We start from the raw sequence: 21,335 nt of genomic DNA, 5'->3' as shown, positions 1-21,335 counted from the left end.
CAGTGAGTAAGGTTCACCCTCGCGTAACAGCGTACGTGACAATTGTTGCCTCCAGTTATCCACACCTCAGGGGCTCGGATTCACGCTTGAGAGCCGTTGATAGTTGTTGCAACCCTGTAAGTGGTTCGCCACGAAGTGGAGCGTAGAGTGAGAGGCCAGGGAGTTGCACCTCGGTGCAGGTGAAAGCTCTTGTAGGCGTAGGTATGGTATCCAGTTTAAGACTCATCAAACCCATCAGGAGCAATGTGATAGTTGAAGCTGATGAGAATCTGTTGGCGCGAAAGTGGGACACTTTGACTAGAGCATCTGACAGACTGCATTCCCGTGTTGGCGACTGGGTTCGACAGCTCCCTCCACATTCAGTTCCTTTGATGGGCAACACTCGCAGTAGCCCATCACGAGCAGTCAAACCATAAATAAGCATCAGGTAGTTGAAGAAGCATTAGCCGTGAGCTACAAAAGGCCCGCATTCTGGGTCCGGTGAGGAGCTGATACTCTGCTATCAGCGATAAGTCTTAATGCAGATGCTCCGTCCTCGATCCAGAGACTTTGAGTGCCGCCGAGGAAACGTGGAGCTCTCCATGATCCTAACGAACGGTTGCTCGGCATCAATTGCTGCCTGTATCAGAGGGGCGACATTCGATTGCCAGCTAGGATGTACTCTTCGAGCATTTCTGGGAAATCCGATGCGATGCTGAAATACTAAAAAGTTACGCGCATTTGTTTGATGTTGTCGCGATTGAGATGACATCGCGAGCCCTGCATCGTTTAGGCAGCCTTGGCACGCCAATGCTCAGCCTGCTGCAGCGCGTCGACGCCTTACGAGCGGACAACTTAGGATCCCGCAGTCACGGCCATCATCTCAATGGCGTGCAGGATAGTATCAATGCCCAGAACGCTTACATGCGGTTCTTCGGGCGTACTGCGAGCAGCGACGCGGCCACGAAGCAGCCAATTTCTTTCCCCTTTCTCCTCACGTGCCTTATACTGCCAGGCTCCTAATAACAGCACAAGGCAGCGGGCAGGGCTTCTGAATCCAGGCAGCAAACCGTCATTTTCTCCGCAGCAATCTAGTGTCTTCAGTACATCGGTCAGGCGTAATGCCGAACACAGAAATGGAAAGGATGCCGCCTCTTCAGGCTTGTCTGAGAACAAGACGGAGGTAGGTCGATCTGTTCCTGTCTTTTGCATCGAAGTTACGGCCCCTATCCATTTGCGTTGATGATAATGGCTTCGTGACACATCGTTGCAGTCACTCTGCAAGCTTTCTCTGTTGAAGCTCTTCATGGACGGAAGTCCACGGGATCCGACCAGTCTCCCGCTGTGAAGATAGAGCCGAAATGTCGCTGACATTTCATCTTCAGAACCCCGGCCTGTCAACAACCGCAAAGGTCGCAGCTACGTTGAAGTCCACGTTAAAACTAGACACGCCGACACAGCGCCATGAACAGATCTACAACATCCCCAACTTCCTCACCTTCACACGCCTGATAGCAACTCCAGTAGTTGGGTACCTCATTGTTCACAACCAGCATCTCGCCGCCTTCTCCCTCTTCACTTACGCAGCATTCTCCGACCTTCTCGATGGCTGGATAGCTAGGAAATGGAATCTCCAGACGGTGGTTGGCAGCGTCGTCGATCCCATGGCAGACAAGCTGCTAATGACGACGCTCGTGACATGTCTGGCAGTCAACGGGAGCATGGCTGTACCTCTTGCTATCATCATTCTCGGCCGCGATGTCAGCCTCGCAGTTTCCGCACTCTACTATCGATACGCGTCTTTGCCAGCGCCCAAGACTATGGCGCGATACTGGGATTTCAGTCTGCCCAGCGCAGAGGTTCATCCTACTCAGATATCGAAGTTCAACACCTTCCTCCAACTCAGTCTGCTCGGTACGCTTCTCTGCACAAACCTCCTTCACGACCCTGCTGCAACGACGTCTGCTGCGGGTGGGATCCTGATGTCTCTCCAAGACATTCTTGGTGGGGAAGCCGGTGTGAAGAACATGGTCACAGGCCTTTCAGCTGTTGTTGCTAGTACGACACTTTACAGTGGTTTGGAGTACACGTGGAAGAAGGATGCGGTCAAGATTCTGGGGGGCAACGAAGAGCTCAAGCGGAAGCAGGGTCTTCGCGGAAGGATGATTATGCTTACCAGCTACGGAACGTTCATCGCGGTTGCTGCGGCCCTGTGGTATCGAGGATATTCTACAGATGAGCCTCAGGCCGAACAGGAAAAGGCTTGAGAGCAATGGAGCGGACTAAGCAAAAGTCATGAAAGATCGAACTGTATACAACTAGCATCCACATCGGGCATATGAGCGCCATTCAAAAGTCAAGCATCCTCTACCTTATCTGACTGACATCATCTGTGTGAATCCTCTTTGTTCCGAAACCATCATGTACAACCACCCACCACTCAAGACGACCATTTTCAGCCTCAGCACCTGACAATCTCTTTGTTCACTACTCATAATACGTCCTCATCACCAAGAACATTAAAGAGAAACGATGTGTTCCCAACATTCAACCCCGCAATATTGCTCACATAGATTTAATTTCACATCAATACATTGACATACAACAATATCAAACACCACCGAAGTAAGCCAACAACACAAAATGCCCTGGTCAACAGCAATGGAACCCATCCCGACCCCGACCACAGGCTCCTACAGCCCCCAACACCGGGACTCCATCTCCCAGCCCGCCCCGGAAACGAGCGAACTGCTCAAAGTCCTGCACCGCATTGATAGCGCAGACGGTCCGCACCCACCCCGCCCAGACAACAAGCCTCCAAGACTCTAACCCACGCAGATGCAAGACTAAACGGCGACACCAATAGCACCGGCGACGAGGGCAGCGAGACCGACGCTCATTCCGTTCGTGACCCGCCGACACCGCGCCCCGCGCCGCGAGATCCGCTGCGCCGCGAGGACGCATATGCGGCGCAGCGGGCGGCGACTCGCGAGCTAGAGCGCGCGTCGCGGTGGTCGATGGTGTACATGTGCTTACGGTGCGAGGCGCGGGACCGGTATCGGCAGACGGAGCCGGTGCGGTGCAAGACGTGCGGCACGGAAATGTTGCTGAAAGTGCGGACGGCGCGGATGGTGCAATTTGAGGCGCGGTAGGCAAGGGTGGGAATGTGTGATATGATTTCTGATGTGTGATGTATGATGTTATACAATGGCTATGCTACATACTCGGTTTATTTTCTACTGCGTCTTTTTCGTACTGTGATATGTCGCGATGGCCTTTTCGAACAGCTCTTTGCACGGCACGCGCGAGCCCAGGCGTGCGCAGAGCAAGAACGCGCCGGACAGCTTGCGGTGCAGACTGTACGTTTCCTCAGGCGGGGGAGCGAGTCGCTCGCGCACCATGACGGGGATGAGATCGCGCACGCGGTCCGTGATTGTCTGGTCTCTGAAATCGTAGATCGCTGGTCCGGATGACTTGAACGGCTCCGCAAGCGTGAGGACTGAGTCTGTGTGCGCGTTCAGCATGGCTGGGCTCTCGTCGCCGGTCAGATAGCCCAGCTCGAGCGAGAAATCGCGGATGGAGCTGCGGTCCTCTTTGCTGGCGGCGATCAAGACATTGATGTATGGCTCCACAAACTCATCAGGGAAGTCTCTACTCGCGCCGAAGTCGAGGAGCTCAATTTTCTTGTCCTTAGCATTGAAAAGGAAGTTGGTCCAGTTGGGGTCAGTCTGCATGAACTTGAACTCTACAATCTCGCGCAGGCAGAGGCGGAGAATCTGCGTGCCAATCCAATCGCGCTGGTCTTGAGTAAGATTGTTGAGCTTTGCGACACCCACGCCACTCATCATTTCAGCCGTGAGCACGGTCGGACCACTTGCTTCAGTAAAGACTTTGGGGACTGTGAAAACGGAGGTGTCATCAGCAACGAAGTCCCGGAAGCGCGTTTGGCACTCAGCTTCGCGTGTATAATCGCATTCCCAGCCAAGCTCTGTGCGGGCATTGGCAATAGTCTTGTCGAGGAACAGGCCGCGCGGAAGGATACGGGACGCAGTCAGGAGGATGGAGAGGTTGCTCAAATCAGAGTCGATGGAGTTCGCGACACCGGGATATTGTACTTTGACGGCCACCGGCTTGCCTGTTGACTTCAGCACCGCCTTGTGGACTTGTCCAATTGATGCAGCCGCTATTGGGATGTCCTCGAACGACTCGAACAGGTCACGCCATTCAGATCCAAGGTTCGAAGCAAGAACCTTGTCCCGCTGCCAGGCTGGCATATAGTCTGCACTGTCTTGCACACGTTGCAAAACTTCTTGGATTTGGGGTGGCAGCATCTTGCTGTCCTGGAAGCTGATCATCTGTCCAAGCTTCAATGCAGCACCCCGCATACGAGAGAGCTTTGCGACAAGAATCTCAAGATTGCCAGGACTCAACATGAGGGAGCCGCCAGTCGCAGCGGCTGTGCCTGTGACACGACGAAGGCTCTCGCCGACAGCGCCGAAGGCCATGCTAGTTCCAAGTCCAGCATACTGCCAGAGTCGGCCAAATCGCGACGATGGAACTCTCGACTCACGGAGTGCATAGGCGGGTTTATCAGGCTCCGTTTCAATAGCGGTAGGCGTCTACAAACCAGCTGTCAGTACACCAGTATGCAACACAGCAGTCATTGCCATATACGCACTTCAGTAGCAGCAGAGGCCTGAGTTTCGGCGTCTTTGGCCAGCTTGGAAGCGAGGTCTTGCATCTCCTGCTCGGTAGTAGCAGGCTGCGCTCGTTCAGGAGCACGAGTTGGGGCCTGTATTATAGGCCTGTCGTCGAGCGGGTGCCGCCCTGTGCCCTTCGAAGCTGTCGGACCAAGGTGTTCTTTGCGCGAAAAGCGATCTTGTCCGAGCATTCGAGCCACCCGTCTCGAGTGGAAAATATCTGTGTTGACGCCTTCTGGTACATCCTCCTCAATGGGAACGGCAGATTGGACGGGCCCTTTGCTTTGCTCCCGCTCCTGCCCGGGCTTCGGTGTTGCATAGAATACATCCTGATTGAGTCGTCCGTCCTCGACATGGCTATCTCTTCCTTGCTTGTTTGTAGTAGCGAGAGGTATCTGAGAACGTGGCTGGGCAGAAGACTGGGACTGCGATTCGACTGAACGTGTGTAGAAAACATCTCTGTCGTGGCCGGCAAGAAGATCTTGGATCTTTGGCGTCTTTGTTGACGGCTGGAGATCGTTTGCGTGGGCCGGGATGGGCTCTTCAGTATCCTGTCCCTTATACCCTTGGCCTAATGTCACACCTGCAGATGGTATCGTGCCATCTGGCAACGTACGACGTGGTGCCTTTGCCTGCTCAACGTCCAGCTCCTGCTCTGGTGCAGGCTGTGCCGCGGTGGCCTGTGCAGAGCGGTCGTAATGATGGTCCTGTCTGAGACCTTCTCTCAGCTCGTGATCTGGGGCCTGTGTCTCTACTGTTGTCTTCCTAGGTATGTTTGTATATTGTGAACCTGTTGCAGCTGGGCGCTCGTGAGCGGCTTTCGTGTGCGCAGGAGCCTCATTGGATCGCTGGTAGAGTGCAATGGCAGCAGCAGCAGTGAGGGTGACGCGATCCGTCTGAGATTTGACAGCCTTGGCTAGTGTTGATGTTTTTTGGTAGGCCTCGAGCTGCTGTGACCGCAGCGTGATGTGCTTACTCGCGATCGATTTCGAGGCCTGGAATAGCTTCGCTGCGTCTACGAAGCGTCTTCCAGCCATTGTGAGGGGTTCAGAGCACCAATGTTATAAAGGAAGCATTGCACAGCGTCGGCATTCGCATCTATCAGATCTGCGACGACCGCGGTAGATGTCTAGAACGCATCGGTCATGATCTCATAGCTTCAATTGCTCCGAATTGCGCTAGATCCGATCAAGTTAGCATTCATGCAGGTACGTGTACTACCAACCTCTCAATTGCTGCTGCTTTGTATTGAAGCTACACAAATATCTTGCGTTGTATGCATTTCACTGGCGTCGGGTTTGGAAAGTTTCGTTGCTTCATTCCGCGGATCGCTGCGTGTTTGAACGCGTTTAGGGCGCGGGAACCTAGGTCCCGAATAATCTACTTACACCACCGAAACCTCATTTCTGGTCTGATCTAGGAGCAATTCACTGCCTCTCTTTACAGTATTTTCTCCGAGGCTTTAGTTTCAGTCATTCTATCGCACACCGGCTGTCCGAAGCATCGAGGCTGGATATCACCGCAGATTACCCCTCCATATACCCCTCATTGACCCTGGACGCAAGACAAGATGAAAGTCGCGTGTTTGCAATTCGCCCCAGAGGTCGGCAAGGTCCAGGAGAATATTGTGCGAGCAGACGAAATATTACTCGGGGCTCAGCTACCTTTGGATATTGACTGGCTGGTCCTTCCGGAACTCGCGTTCACAGGTAGGCATTTCCGTTGCACATCGAACTTGGCATGTGATCTGAGTGGCGGGCTGCTGGACGATGTGAAACCCCAAGCCATGTGCTGCATTTAGATACACCTGATGTCATACATGTGCCCTCCTGTCATACTCTTTTTACATTTACGTTGTAACACGACACCTGATGCTAACACAAGCTAGGCTATAACTTCTTCTCTCTCGAAGAAATTAAACCGTTCCTAGAGCCTACAACATCTGGAGTAAGCACGCGGTGGGCTATTCAAGCTGCGCGCCATTATAACTGCCACGTAACGATTGGATATCCTGAGATCACGACAGCCACCGAGATCGCACCCTCAACGCAATACAACTCCACCGTGACAGTCTCACCATCCGGTGAGATCTTAGCAAACTACCGTAAATCCTTCCTCTATTACACCGACGAGACATGGGCCACCGAAGGTCCCGGCTCGCACGAGCATACATTGGCAGATGCGGCTTCGCCAGACGCCCCGTTCTTCTCCGGCCCTCTGGGTGAGCTTGGAAACGTGACGCTGGGCATCTGCATGGACATCAATCCGTACAAGTTCACCGCACCTTGGGATGCTTACGAGTTCGCCTCGACCGCGCTCTCGAACAAGTCGAACTTACTCTGCGTCTCCATGGCCTGGTTGTGTCATCTGACGCCCGAGGAACTCATGCGCGACCCGTCGCAGCCTGATGTTGCAACGATAGCATACTGGGTAGAGCGGTTCCAGCCAATTGTCGAGGCTAGGTTGGACGAGCCTGTGTATGTTGTGATGGCGAATCGAAGCGGGATGGAGAAGGGGGTTTGCTATGCGGGCAGCAGTACGGTGCTTAAGATTGATCAAGGCGTTGTGAGCTTGTTCGAAACAGCGGGCAAGAGCGATGAGAGATGCCTGGTGGTGGATTTGAGTGACCGTCCGAAGTTCCAGGTAAAGAGTGGAAAATAGAGGGCTTATCTAGTAGACAACTTTTAAGAATTACTGCTTACGTTAAGAGTAGCTTTAGTGGATTCGAAAGCCTTTCGTCGTTGGTTACGAACTCAACGATCGGCCTTTCTGCTTATACATTGTGTTATAAGGTGTTTTCCTGGGAGCATGTGAGGAGGCGATGAGAAAAGTGTGCATCACAAGTTGCGCTCCTGGCTGAGGATGTGGTTATTATAGTTGGGCGACGCTATAGCGTTGGCTCCACATCAAATTCCATAGTGACACACGCACATCATCGTTCATTGCGACCAGCAAGTGCATTCATGTGTAACACTGCCTAGTCTAACCCATCATGATTCGATTTCTCGTTCCCGCAGTAGCGCCAGAGTATTCGCAGATACCCATACCATTCATGAAGAAAGACGTAATGTGCCCCGCTTGGAAGACTGTCCGCTAGATTCCCGTCATTGCGATTCGAAATCGATTTCCATGATTGCGCTCGTGCTCGTAGGTGTGTTTGTCGTGTACAAGGAGGCGTACTTGAATGCAGGAATCGAAAGTCGAAAATGAGGGTCTGGTGGCGAGTCGTCTAGATACCGAGACGAGTCTTGCGCCAATGCCTTCTCTTGGCGTTGTACCTGCGGTCTGTCAGCTGTTGTTCGGTGTGCGAAATCGCTGTGCGTGTCGTCGCAAATAGCTAGGAAGAGCGGGCAGTTGCGGTGTCGGCGTACCTGATGGTGTTGTTTGTCCTCAGGCGGATCCACTGGGGGATGGGGCGGTTCTGCTTCTGAGCCTTTGCAAGCTTCTGCTTGGTGCGGAAAGACTTTTGGGACTGTAGGAAATCGTTAGAAAACGTCGAACGGAGGTTTGGCCATCGTGGCAGGGCGGCAGCGTACCGGCATCGTGGCTGATGGGGGTGCAGTCGGATGTCGAAATGTCTGTGGTCAGAGGAACGATTTTCCTTCGTGGCAAGCGCACTGTGAAGCGAGCGGGTGCACGTACCAGCGCGCTAAGCCCGATCGCGTAAAGCGTTCTTCCACCCCAACTCCACGCTGTGCTCCTCACTGCGCTCCTCACATAAAGTCTCTACAATAAACCATGATGAGGCATTCCACCTATGGGTGCTTGAAACATAATTCTCTGGTGTACGGAGTCTTTGCGGCACCTTTTCAAACATACAGCAATACCTCTCCTTCCCTCCGTCAAAGACAAAGACTGTCTGACCACACATTTAAAACCCCTACAGCGGTGATACCAGCGTACTGCTTTGTTTTAATCAAACAGATGAGCCACTTCTTTGCTCTAATATAGTGCGTTGCTTCTACTTGTGGAGCATATGCAGCATATGAGTGGATGAGTATAAGTCGAGACTATCAATCTTCAAAGCCCTCACAGATATGTTGGCCCGAGTAACATTTCTGCAAGCATCAAGACAGCACGCTCAAGATAGCACGCTTAAGATTTGACGTGACGAAGTATCGGTGATGTGAACGTGCTGACTCACTCAGAGAAACGATCGGTTCAGCATTGCTTTGATCTTGGCAACCGAGGCACTATCTTCTCACGATGGTCAGGGAGACAAGCACACGAATGGTCTCTGCTCAAGTATTCTAGTCCTCATATCAATTTCACTATATTAAGACGTCATGGATGCACTACACACTAGCCGGGAATGCGGGGTACCCTCCTACTCAACCTTTGATGCTCATACAGCCAACGTCGTGCTCAATACCATCTAGTAGAACTGGAGAAGGTTATGTCGCCAGATCCTCGCCCCCTCCCACGCGCCCTCCTCCTCTTCGGCGCCGGCCCCGGCATTGGAGCCCACGTCGCCACCACGCTCGCCGCCCACGGATCCATAGCGCACGTCATCCTCATCGGTCGCAACACTGACCGCATCTCCGCCTCTGATGCCACCCTCGTACGCACCGCCGCGCCCACCGTCAAAGTCGACGTCCTCCGCGCCGACCTGGACGATCTGGACGCCATCCCCGGGGTTCTGGCCGAGATAGACGCGCTCACGGCCACCGAGGACGTGGAAGTTGTGTACTACAACGCTGCGCGCATCGCGCCCTCGGCACTGGAGTCCAGTGTCGACGTGCTCGCTGCTGATCTCCGGGTACGCCTCCCCCGACACGCACCTCGCGCCCTGGACTGACAATCCCCCTCGCAGCTCAACGTCCTGGCCCTCCACATCGTCGCCCAGCACTACCTCCCGCGCATGCAGACCTTGGCCGCCGCCCACTCTACCGCTAAACCCGCCCTGCTGGTCACTTCCTCGCACCTCCCGAATGAGCCGATACCGCAGCTGCTTTCGCTGTCGGTGGCCAAGGGCGCGCAGCGCACCCATGTGCTCGCGATGAACCAGGCGATGCGCCCGCACCGGGTGCACTGCGGGCTGGTCGAAGTGCATGGCATTGTGGCACCGGATGCGCCGGTACTGAACCCAGCGAATGTCGCGCGTGAGGTGTGTACATTTTGGCAGAAGGCCGAGGGCGCGCAGATTGTGTTGAAGGAGTTGGGGGAGTGAGTCCCGATGGGGTAGATTTGCTGCAGGGGGAAGACACGGCAGTGGTGGCTGGCTTGTGTGTAGTTATCTGGCACGCTGTGTAGGCTGACTATGGGCCTTGCCCCGGGTGGCCCCTGCTATAGGAGCAGTGAGACCAGATCACTATAGCCACTTAGAGAAGCCAGGTCACGGTATGAACGTACATATCACCATCCATATAAAGCCAGCGTTGACGTCACTATCCGTCCAACGCCAGACTATTAGACATATCATTCCACCCGTCCATTTGCTATCACTAACTCCGAAAAGCGATAACCAAGCTACAGCATGCCACGCCATAGAGTCCGACGCTTGACACCGCAGTCCCCCCAGCGACTCACCGAAACCACACTCACCTGCCCCCATCCCTCCTGGTATGCAGCATAGGCGCAACCGGCGCCTTCCCCCCGTTCTTCCTTGCCCCCAACACCGATTTACCCAGATGCGGAAGCGCCGAGCCACCTCTGTACCGGTCCGCCTCCTCCTCCTCTTCCGTCTTGCCAACGCGATTCCTACCACTGTCCGTGTACGTCTCCTCACGGTCATGCTGTCCCCCGCCGCCTCCGTCGTACTGCCGCATCGGCACCTCGCTGCTCGAGCCGGCGTGGCTGGAGTTCGCACTCAGGGACGCGGTGTACGCCTGTCGCTTGCGCATGAGCTCTGAGCCGGGGGGTGCGTGGGTGGACGGGGAGGCGCGCGGACCAGTGGAGCGGTCGCGAGTGGTGCTGCGGGAGTGCGAGTGCGAGTGCGAGCGGGGTGGGGGGTGGATATGTGTGCTCGGCGAGGCTGGGCGCGAGGACGGCAGCTGGAAGGGGGAGGGGGGAGTATTGGTTAGGTGGCGGGGGCCGGCGGGAAGGGTAGCGGGTTGGGAAGGGTGCTGGCGCGGTTCTGGGGTGCGTGGGGGTGGCATTTGAAAGTGGTCGTTACCGTCGTCGTGGTGGTCATTGTCTTCCTGTGAGCTCACCACAGCCGGGGTCGTTCTAGCGACAGGCACAGGCGTTCTGGGTGTTCTGACGGGCGTCGCTGCGCGCCTTGCATCGCTGTCTTGCTGGGTGGGCGTGGCTTCCTTGCGGGTCTTGCCGCTCTTCGTACGGGGACCATACGCGCCCTCGAACTCCTCCAGTGCGCCCTTGAGGTCGACGACGGCTTTGTGGAGCTCAGGGAAGTCGCTACCCAGGTTGGTGTAGACGGAGACGACGTTCCAGGACGCAACGATCAGGTTGTCAAAGTTGGGAAACGCTGTTTTGATGATGTTGTCGAACAGATCCACCTTGACCTGTGCCGGTATCGTGTTGAAGGTCTCACTCTTGACGGTATCAGGGATCGTCTCCAGCCCAATACGTTGACGTTTGTTTGAGGCATGTTTGGTGATCTCTTTGCGCTTACGAGAGCCTCCATCTGCAGTGTGCGTTAGATGTGCCAGAACCAGGTTCGGAGTGGGAGATGTGCCTCTAGACGAATCATCGCTAGCTTTTGTTTTGGCTGTGAGCCTGGTGAGTGTCTGGGACGGAATCAGTACGGAAATGATCTGCAGAATGCACCTGATACTTTCACACATACCTCTCCATCTTCAAACTTTGCCGATGGATGATCGAGCATATTATAGGCCACACGTCGGGCTTCGTTTATCTTCTCCATCCTTGCATGTATGGCCTTGTACTTTGTTTTGAAGAGTGGGAACATATTTTCTGCAACAAAACGATGGATAGGCACCGAAGCTAGATCAGCATCGTCCCTGGGTAGCGCTTCTTCAGTACGCATTTCGAAGCGCTCGTCCTCCACCGTCAGAAACGCTCGATACGTAGCGCCACCCTCTTCGGGGAACTGGACGTTACCCAGGTCGAAACGGGCAGCTTCATCTTTGATGGTGACCTGTGAAAGTGGGGGGCAGACTGCTCCATTCACGTTCTTGTATGTGGGAGGCTCGTCCGTGGTGATGCCGCTGAGGAAGTTGTCTAGGTGGGCCGGCTCGAAATATCGGAGCTCATCGCGCAAGATGAGCGCACGCTTTTGCGGTTTATTGAGACACGCAAGTGTCGGAACGTCACCGAGATCTCCACGCATCATCGTGAGGGATACCGTGCAGCCAAGTTTGCTGACTCGATGGTAAGCAATGTGATGTGGTGGAGGGAAGCAGAAGAGATGTTGGGCACGAGGGTTTGACTGCTACACACGCGTGAGCCACGGGTCAGTAGCGCGACTCTCTCACCTGTTATGCGCGGAGGACCAGTGCAATGATGAAGGTAAAGGTGGGAAGGCTCCGAGGCTGTGTGTTGGTGCCCTTGAGCCGCAATTAGTTCGCTCTCACTCGGTCGCGGTACGAGGGCTGTCATGATGGAGCAGGCAGGAAGACTCACACGCCTTATGGCAGAAATCCTGATAGTCCGGTGCCATTGACTGGCGAGTGAAAGTGGGAATACAAGTTAGGAGAGATACCACCTCAGGGAGATCGCACCTTGCACAGATTCACATGTAGTATGGATGGAAAGGTCTTCTTGACTTTGTCTACTGCGCAATGCGCCTGTCCATGCCTACTGATACACGTCAATGAAGTCTTGATCTTAAGTCGTGTCGTCCATTGCAGCCTCTTAGGCCTACAAGTACAGCCCTTCTGGCTCGCCCTCGCTCTTCGTCTTCAGCACGCGCTCCCTAGCTTGACGGAAGTCATCCATTTGTACCCGCATCCTGCGCTCGCGAAGAGCCAGCAGACCAGCTTCCGAGCAGATGGCCTTAATGTCAGCACCGGACAGATCGTCCTTCTGGTTGATGAATTCGTCGAGGTCGACATCCTCGTTCAGAGACATCTTTGAGGTGTGCAGGGTGAAGATCTTCTTCTTTGTGTGTTCTGGTGTCTGTTAGTGGATGTTCTTAGATAGCCTTCTTATAACTTACGGTCAGGGTTCTCGAAGAGAATCTTGCGGTCAATACGACCAGGGCGAATCAGCGCAGGGTCGAGAGTGTCGATCTTGTTGGTCGCCATGATGACCTTGATGTCACCGCGGTCATCGAAACCGTCCAGCTGGTTAAGTAGCTCCAGCATAGTTCGCTGGATTTCGCGTTCACCACCTGATGTGGACTCGTAACGCTTCGTACCGATGGCATCGATCTCGTCAATGAAGACGATGGAGGGTGCGTTCTCGGCGGCAGTCTGGAACAGCTGTCGCACAAGCCTGGGGCCGTCACCGAGGTACTTCTGGATCAGCTCACTACCCACAATGCGCAGGAAAGTAGCGCTAGTCTGGTTCGCGACGGCCTTTGCCAACAGCGTCTTTCCGGTACCGGGAGCACCGTAGAGAATGACACCCTTCGGGGGCTTGATACCCATCTCCTCGTATAGCTCAGGATGTAACAGAGGAAGCTCCACAGCCTCCCGTACTTCCTGGATTTGCTGCTCCAGACCACCAATGTCCGCGTACGACTCTGTCGGAGCCTTGTCGATCTTCATGGTCGAGACAAGCGGGTCCGCGTCGTCTGTGAGCACACCGACCACCGACACCGACTTGTGATGCAGAAGAATGCTCGCGCCGGGCTCGAGCAGATCTTTGTCGACGAAAGACATGATAGAGACGTAGTACTCGGGCCCGGTCGCGCTCGACACGATGGCGTGGTCGTCGTCGATCAGCTCCTCAAGGTTGCCGACGCCCATGGGGCTGCCACGCATGTCGTCGACCCGCGACCGCTCATCGGCATTTCGGTCGGCTGCCTCAGGGTCGGCGTTGACGTTGACGGGCGCAGCGCCTTCCTTGGCCACCTTCGCCTTGCGGATCCGCTCCTGGTTCTCGACGTATTCCTCTTCCAGCAGCAGGTGGTCGTGGATGCGCTGCATGCGCAGGTATCGTAGTTTGCAGCGCGCTGTGGGGTAGATGGCTGGGAGCTTCGCGGCGGCGCTGGGCCCGGCGGCCCTCTTCTTCTTCCTGCCGATGCGCGTCGTGGGCTGTGGCGGCGGCTCGTACTTTGGCTTCTCCTTCTGCGGGCGGCGTCAGCGGCGTCACGGGTGCAGCCGGCAGCAGCCAGTGCAGCAGCGATCATACCTTGTCCTTCTTGCTCTTGTCATCGCCGGGCGGGCCTCCGCCAGCGCTGGACTGCTGGTTACCCTACACACTGTCAGTATACAAGGCGCCGCGCCTCGTCCGGAGGCGAGCGTACCATGACACGCGATCACGTGGGCGGCTCTGCTGCTAGAGGTGGTGTTGGTGGTATGGGGGTGTTCGGAGGGTGCAGACACGGCTGCAGGCGTTGGCGGTGGTGCGGCGGTGATGGTGTTTGTAATGTTGATGCTGGCCAGTCGAGCTGATTGTCGGAGCTCGGTACGCCAAGTCTGACGCCACTGCCTCACCTCTCGCAGCCGTCTCGCCCGCCATAGAACAACAGACACGTCGAATGCTTGCGTGCGCTTTATATACCACTAGAAACACATACACTGCTGCCCTTCTTCTCTGCCTCACTTCTCCACGCTCCATAACCACGTGAGAAACAGCAATCGAGCCGGCCCCGCTCTAAATCACCGACAGCTCCCCCACGTCGACCGCTCTGAGGTTTGTCGATAGCCGCCGACTTCCCACGCGACCAGCTTCACCAGCGTAAGTTGACGCCGTACAGACCCAAGAAGCGCCCTGCACTACCCGACAGTTGCTGTGATGTGCTTGCCTGCCCCACTTGGCTGCTGTTGCCTCTGGAGCACCAGGCTGACCTCCTCCAGAACTAGCACTGCTCGTTGCCTGTCCACCACCACCTTAAGCCTCTCTCCCACCCATCCACAACTTCGCATTCCGGGCTTTACCTGAAACATGGCCTCCAACCGCGCTCGACGTATCGCCAAAGAGATTGCCGACATCAAGAACGACAAACTCTCGCAGATCATAGTAGACCCTGCAGGAAACGGCGATGACCTTACACATCTTCGCGGCCAGTTTCTTGGGCCGCCAGACACGCCATACGAGGGGGGCACTTTCCAAGTCGACATCAAGATCCCCAACGAGTACCCTTTCAGGCCGCCGGGCATGAAGTTCGAGACCAAAATCTGGCACCCGAACGTGAGCTCACAAACAGTATGTCCCCCATTAAATGCACGCGAGAGAAGACTGACCGAACAGGGTGCCATCTGCCTGGATACTCTAGCGTCACAGTGGTCGCCAGTCCTCACCATCAAGTCTGCCCTTATCTCCCTCCAATCACTCCTCTCAACGCCTGAGCCAAAGGATCCCCAGGACGCAGAGGTCGCTAGTATGCTGATCCGAAACCCTGCCGAGTTCGAGCACAAGGCCCGCGAGTGGTCAGTCAAGTACGCTGGCGCACCCAAGAAGGAGATCGCCGAAGGAAGCGGCGGTGCCACAGCAGAGTCCATTATCAGGAAGCGACAGGAGGCCAAGCAAAACGAGGAAAAAGTCAAGATGGCAGCGTACGTACGAGCCTCTGTGCTGATTAGATAATAGCTAACAATCCCAGATACCACGGCTACAACAAGGACCTCGTCGATCGCTTCGTCGCTATGGGGTTCGACGTTGAAGTGGTTGTGGCTGCTTTCGAATACGTTGGTATCGACAAAATGGGCGGCGAGGACTACGAACTGGAGGAAGCATATATGGGTGATATTACCGCCCGTCTGTTCGGCGAAGCGTAAGGGGGACGGAGAGGAAAGATCAGGGAAAGACTACGGTATGGGGGAAGAGGCTTGGATCGCAGGCATTAGTCTTGCAGATTATACACCATCATTGGCGACGGCGTCCGGTTTTGTTTACACATGCACTGTAGTCAGTCATGTTCGTCTTATTTCTAAACTCATGGCCTTGAGAAAATAGTCAAACATAGTGTTCTTTGAATATACTTCTCTGTCCACTACACATATTGCAGCAGAAGCCGTCTCAAAACACGTTCAGCCTTGGACATGTGGTCGACAGTGTGACTCTTCGGCGACTACTCGGTAGCCCCAAGACAGTCGCCCGGCCGCTGCCCTGCTTGGCTCAAAGAATAAGCAGCGAACCGTTCGCCAGCCTCACCACTCGACCAAACGCCCACCAACACAGATCCAACACACACTCTGTCCGCCAGATTCCACTGTGGCTCTTGTTGGAGTGTGCACTTGAATGGATGGGGTTATTCAGTAGTGGTTCGGCGGCTAGTAAGGTTCGCTGTGATTAAGAAGCTTTAGATCCTAAAAGTGAGCCGAGCTGTCGGGTGGCAGCGAGAGATGATCTCAATGTATTGGCTACAGGGGCAATCTAGCATGGAAGATTGGACGGCGACGACAGGAAAGTGTCAGGCCATGGTCCGTCCTGAGATGAGTCTGCTGTCATGTGACACAGGTGGTTGGCCGGATGTGCGAGGGTGCATCCGCCTGGAAAGTTCCGCGAAAGAAGACTTGCATATTAACAGAGCTGTTTCGCGTATATCAGAATCACATGCATACAGAAATGGCAGATTGTGTGCGATGCGCAAAGCATCAGGTACTATCATTAAGAGTTACGTCATGTGACTATTTTTCGTGTCATAAAGCATACATCCCCTAGTACTGGCCGAAGTACTTGCCCTTGCCGCGGCCGAACTTGGGCTTGACGACAAATGCACCGCGGTCAATGGTGTTGATCACTGTGAAGCCGCTGGGGAAGGTGTAGTGCGACCATGTGCCGGCGTCCCACAGCGCCTGTCCGCCACCGGGCACGGCATCGTCACCGGGGAACACGTCAAAGTAGGCGATCTCCTTCACGCGGCTTCCGTCACTGTGACGGGGAATGGAGCTGACGTCGAGGATGCGCAGACCGGCTTGGTAGTTGGACTGGTAGGCGAGGCCATCGTGGACGAACTGGTTGTGGTCGACGGCGCGGGTGGAGGACTTGTAGTAACCAGAGTTCTTGGGGGCTTCGAGGTTGGTGATGTCCCAGATGTAGGTGACGGGGTAGCCATCCTTGGCGGGGGACTCCGGATCGGTGTCGATGCCGCCGTCAATCTCGCCCTCGTCAAGCTCGTCGTCCATGACGATGTGGGTCTGCCAGTAGGGGTCGAGGACCCAGCCCTGGTGGGTGTAGGAGGAGCCCACGTAGGGGGTACGCGAGATGATAGTCGAGGCGTTGAAGCCCTTCTTGTTGGTGACATCGTAGATGGTCAATGTATCCTCGTTGTAGCCGTAGCAGATGTCACGGCCGTAGTACTTCTTGTGAGGTCCACGGTAGACGATGCACTGAGCGTCGTGGATGTATCCGTCCTGGGGTGCGCAACCCTCCTTGTAGGGCTTGGTGATGTCGTCGACGTTGATGAAGATGAGACCTCCAGCGCAGGTGTCGTTACGGCCAGCACGTCCGCCAGAGCCGACAGCTACAGCGTAGCCCTTCTCCTCGTTGGTAACGACATTGTGGGAGCGACCGGCAATACCAGCGCCCTCAGTGAGGTCGTTGAACCAAGCAGTCAGGTCCTTTGTGATGTCAAAGGTCTTGGGCTTCTTAGGGCTCAGCTTGAGGAGCTTCTTGAAATCGAAGATCTGCACTCCGTGGCCCGCACCCTCGGAACCAACGAAGAGATAATCGCCCAAGCTCTTCATCTCGTGCCAGATGACAGGGGAAGCTTGCGCAGGAAGACGGCCCAAGTACTCCAGCTCACCGTTCTTGGTGACCTCCGCAAAAGCAGTGCCGTTGGTCTGACCAATGGCAATGAATTCACGACCCTTGTGAGTCCATCCCCACGAACCAGAGCCCTCAGAGACGGGAGGGGGGTTGCCAAGTTCCTCATGCGTCTTGAAGTCGTACAAGTCCTATGGTGGCGTCAGCATTTAGAAGTCTGAAACTTCGATTGGATAAACTTACGATATCCTTGCACTTGTACGTCTGGTCAGGATCGCCCTTGACTGCCTCGACGCGGCCGTTCTTGCACTCGATGCGGTTCTTGTTGGAGCGCTTCTTGTGGAAGTCCTTCCACTTCCTCTGGTCGTAAGCACCAGCAGCGCGCTGCTTGGCCCAGGCACCCTATGAATCGTTGAGCAATCAGTCGGCTGAGAAGAACGGGTGTGAACGCACCTCCTTCGCCGTCATCATCTTCTCCATCACTTCACCAGAGCGATACTGCTCCTTGGTGAATGCAGCCGATGCCAAAGGCATGGCAGCAAAAGCGGTCGCAATGGTAGTCCACTTCATTTTGGCGATGTCGACTGCGAAGTGAGAATTGGCAGGTGGAGATGATCCAGGAACCTGGGTGCAGGTCGCTCCATCTTATAACCTCCTACTGTCGACACAGGCCACCTCGGAAGCATATTGTCGCTCATCATCCGGTCGCGTGCGATGCGCCGTAGATTCGCTTTGCCATGCGAACCTGGTACCTTCCTATCGCAGGTTACTGCCGTACCCCAATATTACCATGACCCATGAAAAGCATTAACGTTGCCGTTGGCATGCAGTGGCAACCTGGGCGTGCTTGGGGAAGTCTTGGTGTTTGGTGTTGAGCGTCCGCTGATTTGCTCCTCAATCAGGTCCACTCTTGGCTTGATTACAGCACGGGCGTTCGAGTGAGCTAGAGCTCGTTTTTGATAAGCCGCAGTCGTTCATCATGTGGAGTAGGTAATAAGGCGGACCAGTAGAACGATCTCCAGTGGAAATAGCAAACTATACTCCTTTGGGAAGGTGCCAAGAGGTAGTTGGATTCGTCTGCAGCCACAACAAAAAGACCGCGGATATGTGACAGAGGAGGTAGGTTCAAGCACACAAGAAACCGGATGCTGCAGTCTACCCCGCAAGTGTGCTGTTGTGGTGGCGAGATCCCTCCATGCGTTTGGATAAGGCTGTCCGAGGCAGAGACGATGTTCTGAGTTCATACAAAACCCGGTGCATGCCTCGTAAGACCGGCACAATACCCCGGCTCTTATCTCGGCGGAGCCGTGACTCGGTACGAAGATAGCGGAATGCAGATCGCGGAAGAATGTTCGTGTAGGTATTGCGAGGAGGGTGGCCCGGGGGGGGGGGGGGGGGGGGTCCGACAAACAAAGGCGGTAGGACAGCACTGGCGTCACCGATCGGGATACCTCATCCGAGACAACAGCATTGGCTCGCTGTGAGTGAATCGTGTCTGGGAGAACAAGGTGCTTGCAAGTCGAGGAAAGAAAGTTCAGTTGTAGTCAGAGGAGCGAACGACCGAATCTTATGAGCTTCTACTCTACGGATGATGTATCAAATATGTTCTTCTCCCGGTGTATGTGAGCAAGTGTGAGCAAGATTGAGGTCGATACACACATCTCGAGCAACGAGGTATGGTGATTGGACAGAAGCTTCCCGAGGTGCATGCCAAGATGTGACTTTCTACCAGGCTTCTGGAGTCACTGATAGTGTTCAGAAGGGCCGACGACATGGTCAAGCTTCGATAGCTTTGTTCTCGAAGATGGGACCTGCAGCGATTTGCGTGACTAGGTAGCTGGGGGGAGAGTCGAGACTGAGGGAACATGAGTCCCAATTTCCAGGGTTCCCGAGAGGTCGCAGGGAAACCGTACGCCACGCCGGTTCGGCTAAACCTGCCGCCTCGGCAGCTTTGAGCCTCATCACCATTGAAGGTGGACGGACAGTACCAGGCCAGCTCCAGCGCCTCGACACACAATGAAGCTCAACGAAGACGACCTATACCGAACCTCGACGCAGTTCCGCCAGTGGTCCTTCACCACGGAGCAGCTGGCTGCTCAACGCGCGAAGACGAACCTCCAAGCCACTGAGCGCGTCAAGCTTAATGTTGCGCGACAACGCGCCCAGCGCGCCCACGCTGCAGACATCGACAGCACAAGTGGCAATTCGGGCATCGATGGCAGCGGGGCGAATACACCGAACGCGGTTACATCGGACAAGGACGTGGATTGTTTCACAGTGGACGAAGAGTTGACCTTCTTGGAAGAGTTCTGCGAGCGAACAATGGCTCTCGGGCATCATTGCAAGTTCAGCGACAACGCTGTGGCAACAGCTGTACAATTTTTGCGTCGGTTCTACTTGTACAACTCGCCTATGACCTACCACGCTCAAAACATTAGCCGGACAGCTATGTTTCTTGCTGGTAAATCTGAAAGCGAGCACCAGAGTCTGGAGAACTTCGCAACAGACATCTCTTCAGAAAGGACAAAAGTGACGCCAGAGCAGATATTGGCTCCGGAGTATCTTATTGTACAGGCACTGCGTTTCAACTTCGATGTTAAGCATCCATTCAGGGCTCTCAAAGGCGGCATGCTTGACCTCATGAGCATGGCAAATGGCAAGTACGAAGGACCGAACCACAGCCCGCATAAGACTGTCGCAGATCTGAGCGCTGCAATCCATCGAGTACCACGCCAGACTGGGGGCTATGCAGTAAAGGCAACTTGGGATCAGCTCACAAAACGTATCATGCGCGACTCGTACCCTCAGGCGTCTGAGATTCTGAAGAAGACCGCCGCCTTGACAGACGTATACTTTCTCTACACCCCATCTCAGATCTGGCTTGCGGCATACCTCCTAGCCGACGAACCGCTTGTGCTCTTCTACCTCTCCGTCAAAATGCCTTCCACTTCGCCGATATACGCCAAAGTCATCAGCGCACTACGAGCCTGTGCCCAGGTCATGTCTTCGCACCGCTCGTACCGAAAGCTTCAAGTTTCCGCCGACGAGCAAGCAACGATGGACTCACAGCATAAGGCTCAGGTGAAAAAACTCATCAAGAAGCTCAAACTTTGTCAAGACCCAGACAAGGTCGATCTTGTCAAGCTCAATCAGGCGCAGAAGCGTGACGCGGTGCAAGGGTCAGAACTGGATGAGCACAAGGCAAAGCGCCGGAAGACGGATCGAGAGAATTTTCAAAAAGACGCCGATGCTTTCTGGGGCCCCGAGTTGTTTACAAATGGAGCGGCTGCATAGACACTATTACGATCTCGATGACGGAAAAGCATAGCATGGCGTTCAGGGTTTCGTAGGATACACCAAGGTTCACTATCTCCAAAGACAATTCACTCGTTGGTAGTCACTGGAGTTCTCCATACGTGGTGAGAAGAAGACCTGGAGCTAACAAAGGAGCTTTCTGAACTGGTTGTGACTCACAAAATCTGCAGAACGGAAGAACCACGTTGGAGCCTCTCATGCAAGCATACATAGTGAGTGTTTTGAGTAATGTGAAAACAACCAGTGCTTGAGCCCCTGCGACTGTATGTACACACGCCCAGCAGTGTTCGATCTTTTCGAACGACCAACTCGAGATCTGTTTTCTTAACAATTTAGTCATACCTGTCGGTTACATTAGATGACTGTATGCCATGTTTGATGGTCGTAGACGTTCATTGTTGCGACGGCTTCAGGAGTGGGGTCAACAACTGGTGTCCCACCAAAATTCTGACGCCATCGCACAGGTCCACAACTTCAAGCCCACTGGCCACAAGACTTCAACCGAAGTGGAAGGAGACTCCCACCCTTCAGGCCAAGAGCCAAGCAGATGAGTTTTCGAGAGCGTGCCTCCCGCTTAGGAACAAACCTGCTGTTATTGGCTCA

The 21,335-nt window shown here is 54.7% G+C and overlaps 12 protein-coding genes across 12 annotated transcripts; 6 read left to right on the top strand and 6 right to left on the bottom strand.

Moving 5' to 3' along the window:
- Positions 1 to 792: 792 nt before the first annotated feature.
- Positions 793 to 2,351, top strand: C7974DRAFT_219680 (cardiolipin synthetase). Its single transcript, XM_046137145.1, has 2 exons — positions 793 to 1,162; positions 1,365 to 2,351. The coding sequence occupies exons 1-2, from the start codon at positions 866 to 868 to the stop codon at positions 2,244 to 2,246; spliced, it is 1,179 nt and encodes a 392-aa protein (XP_045995678.1). The 5' UTR covers positions 793 to 865; the 3' UTR covers positions 2,247 to 2,351.
- Positions 2,352 to 2,640: 289 nt separating this feature from the next.
- Positions 2,641 to 3,131, top strand: C7974DRAFT_414949 (uncharacterized protein; the record flags this gene model as incomplete). The annotated part of the gene is made up of 2 exons (XM_046143846.1): positions 2,641 to 2,764; positions 2,818 to 3,131. 2 exons carry the CDS (start codon positions 2,641 to 2,643, stop codon positions 3,129 to 3,131), a joined length of 438 nt encoding a protein of 145 aa, XP_045995677.1.
- Positions 3,080 to 5,982, bottom strand: C7974DRAFT_219616 (ABC1 family-domain-containing protein). Its single transcript, XM_046137144.1, has 2 exons — positions 4,658 to 5,982; positions 3,080 to 4,598 (listed from the first exon to the last, which is right to left on the bottom strand). Exons 1-2 carry the CDS (start codon positions 5,714 to 5,716, stop codon positions 3,216 to 3,218), a joined length of 2,442 nt encoding a protein of 813 aa, XP_045995676.1. The 5' UTR covers positions 5,717 to 5,982; the 3' UTR covers positions 3,080 to 3,215.
- Positions 5,983 to 6,249: 267 nt separating this feature from the next.
- On the top strand, positions 6,250 to 7,340 carry C7974DRAFT_315564 (carbon-nitrogen hydrolase; the record flags this gene model as incomplete). Its single annotated transcript, XM_046138517.1, has 2 exons — positions 6,250 to 6,388; positions 6,568 to 7,340. 2 exons carry the CDS (start codon positions 6,250 to 6,252, stop codon positions 7,338 to 7,340), a joined length of 912 nt encoding a protein of 303 aa, XP_045995675.1.
- A 568-nt stretch (positions 7,341 to 7,908) lies between these two features.
- C7974DRAFT_435287 (putative 60S ribosomal protein L39) lies at positions 7,909 to 8,221 on the bottom strand (the record flags this gene model as incomplete). The annotated part of the gene is made up of 3 exons (XM_046145048.1): positions 7,909 to 7,957; positions 8,051 to 8,151; positions 8,216 to 8,221. 3 exons carry the CDS (start codon positions 8,219 to 8,221, stop codon positions 7,909 to 7,911), a joined length of 156 nt encoding a protein of 51 aa, XP_045995674.1.
- Positions 8,222 to 9,075: 854 nt separating this feature from the next.
- Positions 9,076 to 10,062, top strand: C7974DRAFT_464612 (uncharacterized protein; the record flags this gene model as incomplete). The annotated part of the gene is made up of 2 exons (XM_046146273.1): positions 9,076 to 9,438; positions 9,493 to 10,062. 2 exons carry the CDS (start codon positions 9,076 to 9,078, stop codon positions 9,847 to 9,849), a joined length of 720 nt encoding a protein of 239 aa, XP_045995673.1. The 3' UTR covers positions 9,850 to 10,062.
- Positions 10,063 to 10,219: 157 nt separating this feature from the next.
- Positions 10,220 to 12,141, bottom strand: C7974DRAFT_425982 (uncharacterized protein; the record flags this gene model as incomplete). Its single annotated transcript, XM_046144502.1, has 2 exons — positions 11,428 to 12,141; positions 10,220 to 11,368 (listed from the first exon to the last, which is right to left on the bottom strand). The coding sequence occupies exons 1-2, from the start codon at positions 11,932 to 11,934 to the stop codon at positions 10,220 to 10,222; spliced, it is 1,656 nt and encodes a 551-aa protein (XP_045995672.1). The 5' UTR covers positions 11,935 to 12,141.
- C7974DRAFT_219505 (26S protease-like protein regulatory subunit 4) lies at positions 12,111 to 14,185 on the bottom strand. Its single transcript, XM_046137141.1, has 5 exons — positions 14,014 to 14,185; positions 13,899 to 13,961; positions 12,760 to 13,834; positions 12,323 to 12,712; positions 12,111 to 12,148 (listed from the first exon to the last, which is right to left on the bottom strand). Exons 1-4 carry the CDS (start codon positions 14,014 to 14,016, stop codon positions 12,462 to 12,464), a joined length of 1,392 nt encoding a protein of 463 aa, XP_045995671.1. The 5' UTR covers positions 14,017 to 14,185; the 3' UTR covers positions 12,111 to 12,148; positions 12,323 to 12,461.
- Positions 14,002 to 14,462, bottom strand: C7974DRAFT_219580 (uncharacterized protein). The gene has a single exon (XM_046137143.1). It carries the CDS (start codon positions 14,325 to 14,327, stop codon positions 14,046 to 14,048), a length of 282 nt encoding a protein of 93 aa, XP_045995670.1. The 5' UTR covers positions 14,328 to 14,462; the 3' UTR covers positions 14,002 to 14,045.
- A 104-nt stretch (positions 14,463 to 14,566) lies between these two features.
- Positions 14,567 to 15,704, top strand: C7974DRAFT_398017 (ubiquitin-conjugating enzyme/RWD-like protein). The gene is made up of 2 exons (XM_046142263.1): positions 14,567 to 15,265; positions 15,313 to 15,704. Exons 1-2 carry the CDS (start codon positions 14,655 to 14,657, stop codon positions 15,485 to 15,487), a joined length of 786 nt encoding a protein of 261 aa, XP_045995669.1. The 5' UTR covers positions 14,567 to 14,654; the 3' UTR covers positions 15,488 to 15,704.
- A 650-nt stretch (positions 15,705 to 16,354) lies between these two features.
- C7974DRAFT_219502 (uncharacterized protein) lies at positions 16,355 to 18,190 on the bottom strand. The gene is made up of 3 exons (XM_046137140.1): positions 17,871 to 18,190; positions 17,661 to 17,819; positions 16,355 to 17,608 (listed from the first exon to the last, which is right to left on the bottom strand). The coding sequence occupies exons 1-3, from the start codon at positions 17,985 to 17,987 to the stop codon at positions 16,370 to 16,372; spliced, it is 1,515 nt and encodes a 504-aa protein (XP_045995668.1). The 5' UTR covers positions 17,988 to 18,190; the 3' UTR covers positions 16,355 to 16,369.
- An 831-nt stretch (positions 18,191 to 19,021) lies between these two features.
- On the top strand, positions 19,022 to 21,148 carry C7974DRAFT_398014 (cyclin-like protein). The gene has a single exon (XM_046142262.1). The coding sequence runs from the start codon at positions 19,434 to 19,436 to the stop codon at positions 20,709 to 20,711; it is 1,278 nt and encodes a 425-aa protein (XP_045995667.1). The 5' UTR covers positions 19,022 to 19,433; the 3' UTR covers positions 20,712 to 21,148.
- Positions 21,149 to 21,335: the final 187 nt, after the last annotated feature.

The sequence above is a fragment of the Boeremia exigua genome, assembly GCF_020726555.1.
Source record: "Boeremia exigua strain MPI-SDFR-AT-0100 chromosome Unknown C7974scaffold_8, whole genome shotgun sequence".
NCBI lineage: Eukaryota > Fungi > Ascomycota > Dothideomycetes > Pleosporales > Didymellaceae > Boeremia > Boeremia exigua.
This window is presented reverse-complemented; position numbering and strand designations above follow the sequence as displayed.

Coding starts and splice junctions, on each gene's coding strand:
- C7974DRAFT_219680 (XM_046137145.1), top strand. CDS start 866: ATGGCGTGCAGGATAGTATCAATGCCCAGAACGCTTACATGCGGTTCT. Junction 1,163..1,364: donor TGTCTGAGAACAAGACGGAG/GTAGGTCGATCT, acceptor TTTCATCTTCAG/AACCCCGGCCTGTCAACAAC.
- C7974DRAFT_219616 (XM_046137144.1), bottom strand. CDS start 5,716: ATGGCTGGAAGACGCTTCGTAGACGCAGCGAAGCTATTCCAGGCCTCG. Junction 4,599..4,657: donor AGGCCTCTGCTGCTACTGAA/GTGCGTATATGG, acceptor GCTGGTTTGTAG/ACGCCTACCGCTATTGAAAC.
- C7974DRAFT_219505 (XM_046137141.1), bottom strand. Junction 13,835..13,898: donor ACAAGAGCAAGAAGGACAAG/GTATGATCGCTG, acceptor CGCCGCCCGCAG/AAGGAGAAGCCAAAGTACGA. Junction 12,713..12,759: donor TCTCTTCGAGAACCCTGACC/GTAAGTTATAAG, acceptor AACAGACACCAG/AACACACAAAGAAGAAGATC.
- C7974DRAFT_219580 (XM_046137143.1), bottom strand. CDS start 14,327: ATGGAGCGTGGAGAAGTGAGGCAGAGAAGAAGGGCAGCAGTGTATGTG.
- C7974DRAFT_398017 (XM_046142263.1), top strand. CDS start 14,655: ATGGCCTCCAACCGCGCTCGACGTATCGCCAAAGAGATTGCCGACATC. Junction 15,266..15,312: donor GAAAAAGTCAAGATGGCAGC/GTACGTACGAGC, acceptor TAACAATCCCAG/ATACCACGGCTACAACAAGG.
- C7974DRAFT_219502 (XM_046137140.1), bottom strand. CDS start 17,987: ATGAAGTGGACTACCATTGCGACCGCTTTTGCTGCCATGCCTTTGGCA. Junction 17,820..17,870: donor AGATGATGACGGCGAAGGAG/GTGCGTTCACAC, acceptor AACGATTCATAG/GGTGCCTGGGCCAAGCAGCG. Junction 17,609..17,660: donor CGTACAAGTGCAAGGATATC/GTAAGTTTATCC, acceptor ACGCCACCATAG/GACTTGTACGACTTCAAGAC.
- C7974DRAFT_398014 (XM_046142262.1), top strand. CDS start 19,434: ATGAAGCTCAACGAAGACGACCTATACCGAACCTCGACGCAGTTCCGC.